This window comes from Eurypyga helias, unplaced genomic scaffold (assembly GCF_000690775.1).
Source record: "Eurypyga helias isolate BGI_N326 unplaced genomic scaffold, ASM69077v1 scaffold38772, whole genome shotgun sequence".
NCBI classification, from domain to species: Eukaryota; Metazoa; Chordata; class Aves; order Eurypygiformes; family Eurypygidae; genus Eurypyga; species Eurypyga helias.
In genome coordinates, this window is record NW_010237276.1 from 11559 (window position 1) to 18582 (window position 7024).

Genomic DNA, 7024 nt, shown 5'->3' on the forward strand with positions numbered 1-7024 from the left:
GGGGCCTGCAGTAGGGTCACATCTAAGTTTTACCCTGAAACTCTGTTCCCTGTTCTACTTTACAAAACCAGATTTCCACGTGAAAAGCTAAAGATAGGCTCCTCTGGCTTGCTAACCAAGGCTTCCTTGTCTGTTCATCCATCCTTGCCCTAGAATCTTACTTTGTTACAGCAAAGGCTAGTGGTGGCAGCTGTATTTCAAACCCTTATCTATGGCAAGGGGAGAGTGGAAGTTTAGGGAATAAAGCTAACATTATAAATGATTTACTGTGTAGTGGAGAGCCTAACAGTGATAGCGATTGCATGCAGCTGGCGTGGTTCCCACAAACCTTCCTCCTCCTCCCACAAGCTTTGCATCAGACCAGTAAGATCTGATAATGTACCTCCACCAGCACTCACCAGTCCTCCAAATCCAGGACAGTACAGCTTGGCTCCAGGCTGGCTCATTGTGTTCAGCACTGCCCTGATGATAAGCTGATTGCGGGCCTGTGTGCCAGTATCATTCTGTACTGGAGGTATGCTAATCTCCTGTCGAAGAGGTGGGTGTTGTGGTGCTGTGCCAAGAACAAAAAAGCATTGATCTTGTGAGGTTCTTTTGTAAGGGCTGTTTGTGACAAGGCTGGTATGTCCTATAAAAGTAACTAGAGAGCTCAGGTGCTGAAATGAGCCAAGAGCGATTCTGCAGCTGAGGTATAGGCAGAACCCGAGGGCGCTGCTGCCTCAAAAATGGCATTCCTAAGTATTTGGAGGGGTGTCAGTGTCCACGTGAGAGCTGTTCCTTCTGTCCTGTTTGCACAGTACAGACAAGCATTTGAGGATGAAATTGGTAGGCAGTGTATGTTGTGTGATGTTGACTTATTTTAGGACTTACAGTGTTAAGTAGAGCTGCATACAGTGTTCATAGCGTAGTCGGTACCTTTCTCCTACTGCATGCTGTTGCTGGCTAGCAAATCTGACCATCATGTAAAAACCAGGGGGGTGGCATGGGCTTTGACTCTTTGGTACCAACAAGCAGCAAAACCCTGAGCTTCTGCAGAAGGGAGACGTGGTACCAGGACCTCTCTCTCCCCCTTTGCTAAGTTTTGTCCTAGCAGAACTAGGATGATCAGGATAGTCTTTGTGTTTGCTAGAATTCCCATTCCACGGTTGCTGAAGCTGGGGCAGGAAAGTGCTAGGCTAGACAGGAGGGTATTCCCTGCTGCAGAACCTGCTGAGCATTGCTGGGGCTGCGTGCAGATTACAGAGGTGAAGGTATTTTGGCATTTATGAAGCAGCTTCTGGCACTCTAAGGGGTCCAAAAGAATACCTGGCTCCCTGGAAAAGAGGCAGCTGCTCGATTCTCACAGGGGCGTGAGCAGGTTTGAGTGGTGATCACGCGTACAGTTACCAGTGAACAGAAGGGTGGTTTGAACATTAACCGTTCTCATGATTTGGAAGGTAAAATGCTCTGCTGGTTTCACTGTCTTCACACACTACTTGGAAATTCCATAGCAGGAGTGGTTTCAGATTTCAACAGCTGGATTTTTTTTCTTACCTGATTTTTTTCCAAGTGGATGTCACTGACAGTCCAGCATGACACAGGCATGTTATCCTGAACTGTTCTCCATTTTCCTAAGATGAGTGCATTTAATAATAACTTGAATTATTGAGAAACTTAAATACTTTAAACAAGTTGTAATATCTAAAATCCGGTTCTAGGGAAACATTAGCAGAACTCTCAAAATCTGTGTGTTTAAATAAATATTGAGTACTTGCAGTAACACAGACTGTTGTGATTGGCATGCTAGATTGGAAATTGTCTTCTTACTTGGAAGAGTATTTTTAGTAACATTACAATTTTTGAATCAGATCTGAAAGCAGTCCAGCGAACAATAAACTACAGCTCTGTCTTTTGGCATTGCCTGTAGAAACACTAAAGATGAAGACTTGCAGCCTCAAAAGCACCAGCTCCCTGGATTTCTTGGAGCTGGTGAAGTCGGGAGACTGCTTTGGATCTGGACAGCCTCTGGGCCTGCCCTTGTAGGCTGACCAAAGTGTGCTGAGAAACAGTTGGAAACAACCATGCAGCCCCAAAATGGTGTATTGTGTAAAACCAAACCAAAACCAAACTACAACAAAGCCAGTAAAGATGACAGCTGATCCAGTGTCCCTGAGATACAGCACGTGTGAGTTGTTACACACCTCTTGGTAATGTTTTACTTGTACTTTGGTATTGCTCTCTTGTGCAATCAAGGTAGTAGATTTCCCTCCCCCAAACATTTTATAAAATGTTCTTTCCTGCCTCTTGCAACTGAAATTTACTTTTGTTGTTTCTCCAGTGTCTGGAAGGTCTTTTTAAGCTATTGATTCTGCATGGGACTTCATTGTGCTGCTCAACTCTTCCTTCTGATGTTCAGTTAATCCTGGTTCTGGTTGGGGTAAATAAACCCTTCTCTTCTGCACTAGGTTTTTCACCTTGCTGTTGGTCTGAATTCCAGATAATCTGGGCCTGTTTACTGCTGAAACAAAGCAATTTTGACTGTACCTGCTTCTTGAAGCAGCTGAAATGCTTCTGTAGCTGTATGGTGAAACAGAGCAGGGCATGGATTTGTCGGGGAACTGAGTCACCAGAAGAAAATGTTACTTTTTAAGTGCAATATTTTTTCAGTATGATTTGCTTGCAGAGGCCAAAGCCAGGAGCTGGAAATGCCGCTTCCAAATCACAGCGTTTCGTAGGAGGGTAGCCAGAACTCACCGTTGTCGGCACAGAAGGCTAAATGACACTGCATTTTTGCCTGTTCTTGGCATAAGCAAACAGGATGAGATTTTTGCTTATAGTACTTGTGTTTTTCCCAGATGTCTCTCAAAGTCTTTTGGTATGTGTGTACAGGCTAAAATTATTTGTTCATATCAACAGTCAAAGGAGAAACTCGTAACGTCGTGGCAAGACAAAGTCTGCTCAGATTGCTATTAACAAATTCTGGGCATAAAAGTGACTTAAATAGAAATGTAATAATAAAGTTGATTAGAAATTACTCACAATGTTAGAACTGGTTCATAAAAAACTAAACCAATTACTGTTTAGTTCTGAATTCATAATTCCTGACCTGTGGGGGGTACGTAGTTTTTGTAGAACACGTTTGCGGTTGGTCCTTCCTCTAAGGCTGTGTGTTTTTGGTTGGCGGGGGTTTTCTGGCCAGCAGTGTTTTGCTGGCAAATGGAAGTAGTGCTGCATAAAAGCAGTGCTTTTTTTCTAAGTGGTATTTTGAATTTAGGAAGGATTATTCAATCACTTTAAAGTGCTTTGTTGAACTCATACATATGCTCCGTATTACATACTTGACTCTCTTTATTTTGTCTTGGGAATGATCCTACTGTAGGCCTAGGAAGGAGAATATACAGAGTTCTTTGGGACTCTAGTTTCTGTCCCCAGGATACCTGTGTAGCTATATACATTGGCTTGAGTCTTTCTGGAAAACACATTTTACAGAGGTAGACCTTCTTGCCGTTAGTTTTGGTGGTTTTGATTCAAAAAGCTTGTTTGAGGATAAGCTAGAGAATGTAGCACACTAATCGGAGCTTTACTGAAAACTGGGTATGGAATTAGGAAATCTTGTATTTGCTGCCCTTGTTCACTTAATGAGTTGTTCGGTGTTACTCTGTTTATTTTAAAAGGTACAGCTCTCCTCAGCTTTATCTTTAAAGACCTTGTGAGAGGCTGTAAGATGAAAAATAATTTTCTTTGCAGGCAAACCAGTGGTGATCAGCTGCTCCTTGTTCCTTCAGCTTAGTTATGCACGGGAAAAACTGGCAGCGTGTTTTGCCGGCAGTGGACCACATTGCAGCTAGATCAAACACAGTAGGAGCTGGAAGCCAAGCAAATGTTGTCAGAGGAGGAAAAGAGAATCTCCAACTATCAGTGAAGATTGTTACTGTTTATTTTACAAAGAAATACTCTTCAATTCATTGCAGTTCTAACTGAGAGTAGCAGGCTAGGAATAGTGTTTCCTTTGTACATGTTTTATCCCTCCCTCCATGTGCTTTTGTAACAGAGTAGCTCCAACAGCAGTCTTTGCTGGAAAACACCTTTTGAACTACAGCCTGGCTATTCCCAAGAAATTGGACTTACCTGATAGCTGTTTTTAACAGGCAAAATGAAGCAGTTTCACCTACACCTAAAGGTTCATAGTTCATACAGAAAGTATTTTGCAATTGTTCACTTCAAATGATTTGAAGGCACACTTTTTTAGGATAACACAAATCATCTTGTTTGGGATTTGGTATCTTTTGCTTGGAAAAAAAGACTGTTAACTAAGACACTTTCACTCCAAAGCAGTGACTCTGTGTTTGTACTTTACTCTTGCCTTGGGCTGAGCTGTGGGCAGTTGCCTGGTTCAGCTGAGGGGATGCTCTAGTGTTAAGCTGTTGTGAGGGGATGCTGATGATGTTTTATTGAGAATTAACCGGCTGATGGAACTGCAGTGTTCATTTCAGCTTCAAGTGCAGTTTGATGGCAAAGCTGGGCCAGCTCTGCTGGAAGCCTGTTCTTTCCTTGCCCCATTGCAGACTTTTCTCTCTGCCTCCCTTGCACTAATCTAGAGCTCGAAGAACTGGTTCAGGGAGCTAAACTTGACCAAAACCTGCTGTATCTCCTTATAATTCCTCATTCTGAAAAGAAGCCCTCCTAGCTTAGATCTGAGAACTCAGCAGAGGCATTGGTCATCTCACGTCTTTCCTTTCTACTCCATGCTCGAAGTCGTTTGTGGCTCTAAACTTGTCAGTCCTGTGATCATCTCTGCAGCTCACAGTGTGTGCTAGATATGGTTAGTGGGATATAGCTGTTCAAAACGGACAGGAAAATCCTGTCCCTTCAGGATCTCGTGCAGCATGGCATGGTCAGCAGGCGGTTACTGCTGAGCCCACTGCGCCAAGGAGGAGAGAACCTACTTGGAGGTTGGCCCAGCAGAAGTCAGACTGTTGGAAATGATTCTCTCCATGTCTGTGTAACTCGTATTCCTCGTGGAGCACAGGAGAGTTTCTGATGCCATATGACTGTGAGCCTGGTGAATTGTGAGCTTGCTCGCTGCAGGAGTGATCTGGGGAGTAAGATGTGAGGCTGGTACTTGCGTAAATGTCTGATGTTCTGCTTGTTTTGGTGGAGGCAGTTTCAATCCTGCACTGATTCCCTGTGAGCTAGTGTTTGCTGAAGTAGTTTCTGCACTCACCCGCATACCACCTTTTAGAGAAGGGTATGTGAATCACAGCTGCTGTGTGTTAGCTCTGCTTACCACAGAGTTCAGAGTGCTTGGTGGGACTGATCCATCCTCCTCATCCATCCTGTAGTTAGAGGGTTGGCAGTTGAAATACTCGGGTAGGGGAAAGGCAGGGGGTTGTAATGCACAAGTGGCAGAGGGTGCTTGACAGTACATTAAAAGGCATGAAGGGAGCCTGGCAGGGTGGGGTGGGAAGGGGTACCTGGAAAATGGAGAAGTGTGTGAGTGTATATTTCACATCAAGCTGTGCATACACGGATTCGGTGTGTGTAGCATGTAAATGACAAAGCGTATCCATTAATCAGGAGCATAATTTAATTTTTGGTGGGAAGGGAAATAACATCTTGCAGTTGATTGCAGTTTGTTGCTAAAATAGCTAATAAGCTTTTTTTTTTTTATGTAATAGGCTGGATGGAAGGAAAACCATGCAACGTTTATGAATGAACTGAAAAATCTTCAGGCTTCGGGACTAACAACCCTTGGTCAGGCACTCAGGTCATCATTTGACTTGTTAAATCTCAATAGATTAGTGTCTGGCATAGACAACTATGGACAGGTAACAAATTGTTTATAGTCTTCTGTCCTTTTTTGTGTGTGTGTTCTTGAAATGATAGTGTGGGGGGTTGGTGCAGTTTGTTTTCTCATTAAACTTTTTTTTATGTTGGGTAGCTGTGTGTCGGAACGTGAACTTTGGGGTTTTTTCCTCCTCCTGTTTTCTTTCTTACTGCATCTGCTGAACGTACCCTGGAATATACTAGCATTCTTTTCCTTGCTGAACTGCAAAGAAGGCAGTATTAATGACCCTGATGGCAGAGAGGCGGTTGCTGTATGGGAGTATGTACACTGGATGGCAGTGAATCTGTCTCGCAGTTCTTTTGTTATCTGTAGTTCATGTCCTGACTTCCCCTCTCTCACATTTGAAGAGTCCAGTTAAAATTACTCTGGGTGTTACCCCACTGTCGCGAAATCCTGGTTTGTCTGTACTATTACCGATTTATATACTGCTTTTGCAAGCATAGAGGTGTTTTGCACAATCACAGGAGGGATAAAAGACTAGTAATTCTAAAAATCTTCAGGGTGTGTGCGTGAGTGTGCAGGGCAGCGCATCTGGTGCAGCTCTGGGTGGCGCTACGCCTGTTGAAAGAAGATGACACGATTATTTTGAAAGATTGCTCATCTTACTGTTTATTTTATCAGGGGAAAAATATAAGCCTGTAACTGAGTGTTAAGGTTACTCTTAGCATTGCTGTCCTTTTGGCTCTAGGGAAGGAATCCATTCTTTTTGGAGCCATCAATTTTGATTACTATCACGGACGGAAACAAACTGACAAATACGGCTGGAGTTCAAGAGGAGGTAAACTTGCATTAAATTATTTCACGTTATGATCTTGAAAGTTGGCACTGTGCTGAGGTTAATATTAATTGGTTTTTTACTGCTAATGGTTCTTCTGCTTCATAACCTGTTTTATAATGGCAAACAGAAACTAGCTATGCTGGTATTGCCCAGCCCCTAATTTCATAGTTCACATGGGTTTCCAGACTAAAACTTTGGATAAATTAGTGGATAGGAGAGAAATGGGGTCCTTTACAGAGTAATGAATGAATTTGAGTATTGGTTTGTGAAGTGCTTGAAAATACTCTTAAATCTTTCTTTACCAGCTTCATCTTCCTTTGAACTCTCCTTTGCCTGGAAGTGAACTAACCAAAGAACCATTTCGTTGGGATCAAAGGCTGTTTGCTCTAGTGCTGCGTTTGCCAGGAGCTGCATCTGCT

At 43.1% G+C, this 7024-nt stretch overlaps 1 protein-coding gene across 2 annotated transcripts in view; it reads left to right on the top strand.

The window, feature by feature from the left end:
• Window positions 1-5663: 5663 nt before the first annotated feature.
• DDX26B (DEAD/H (Asp-Glu-Ala-Asp/His) box polypeptide 26B) overlaps window positions 5664-7024 on the top strand; it is a 23202-nt gene continuing 21841 nt past the window's right edge. For both annotated transcript variants that reach the window (XM_010147404.1, XM_010147405.1), the window contains exons 1-3: window positions 5664-5807; window positions 6516-6605; window positions 6911-7024. The exon at window positions 6911-7024 is cut by the window's right edge and continues 55 nt beyond it. In XM_010147404.1, coding sequence (XP_010145706.1) covers window positions 5688-5807; window positions 6516-6605; window positions 6911-7024 — 324 coding nt within the window. In that variant the 5' untranslated portion in view covers window positions 5664-5687. The remainder of the gene's footprint in view (window positions 5808-6515; window positions 6606-6910) is intronic.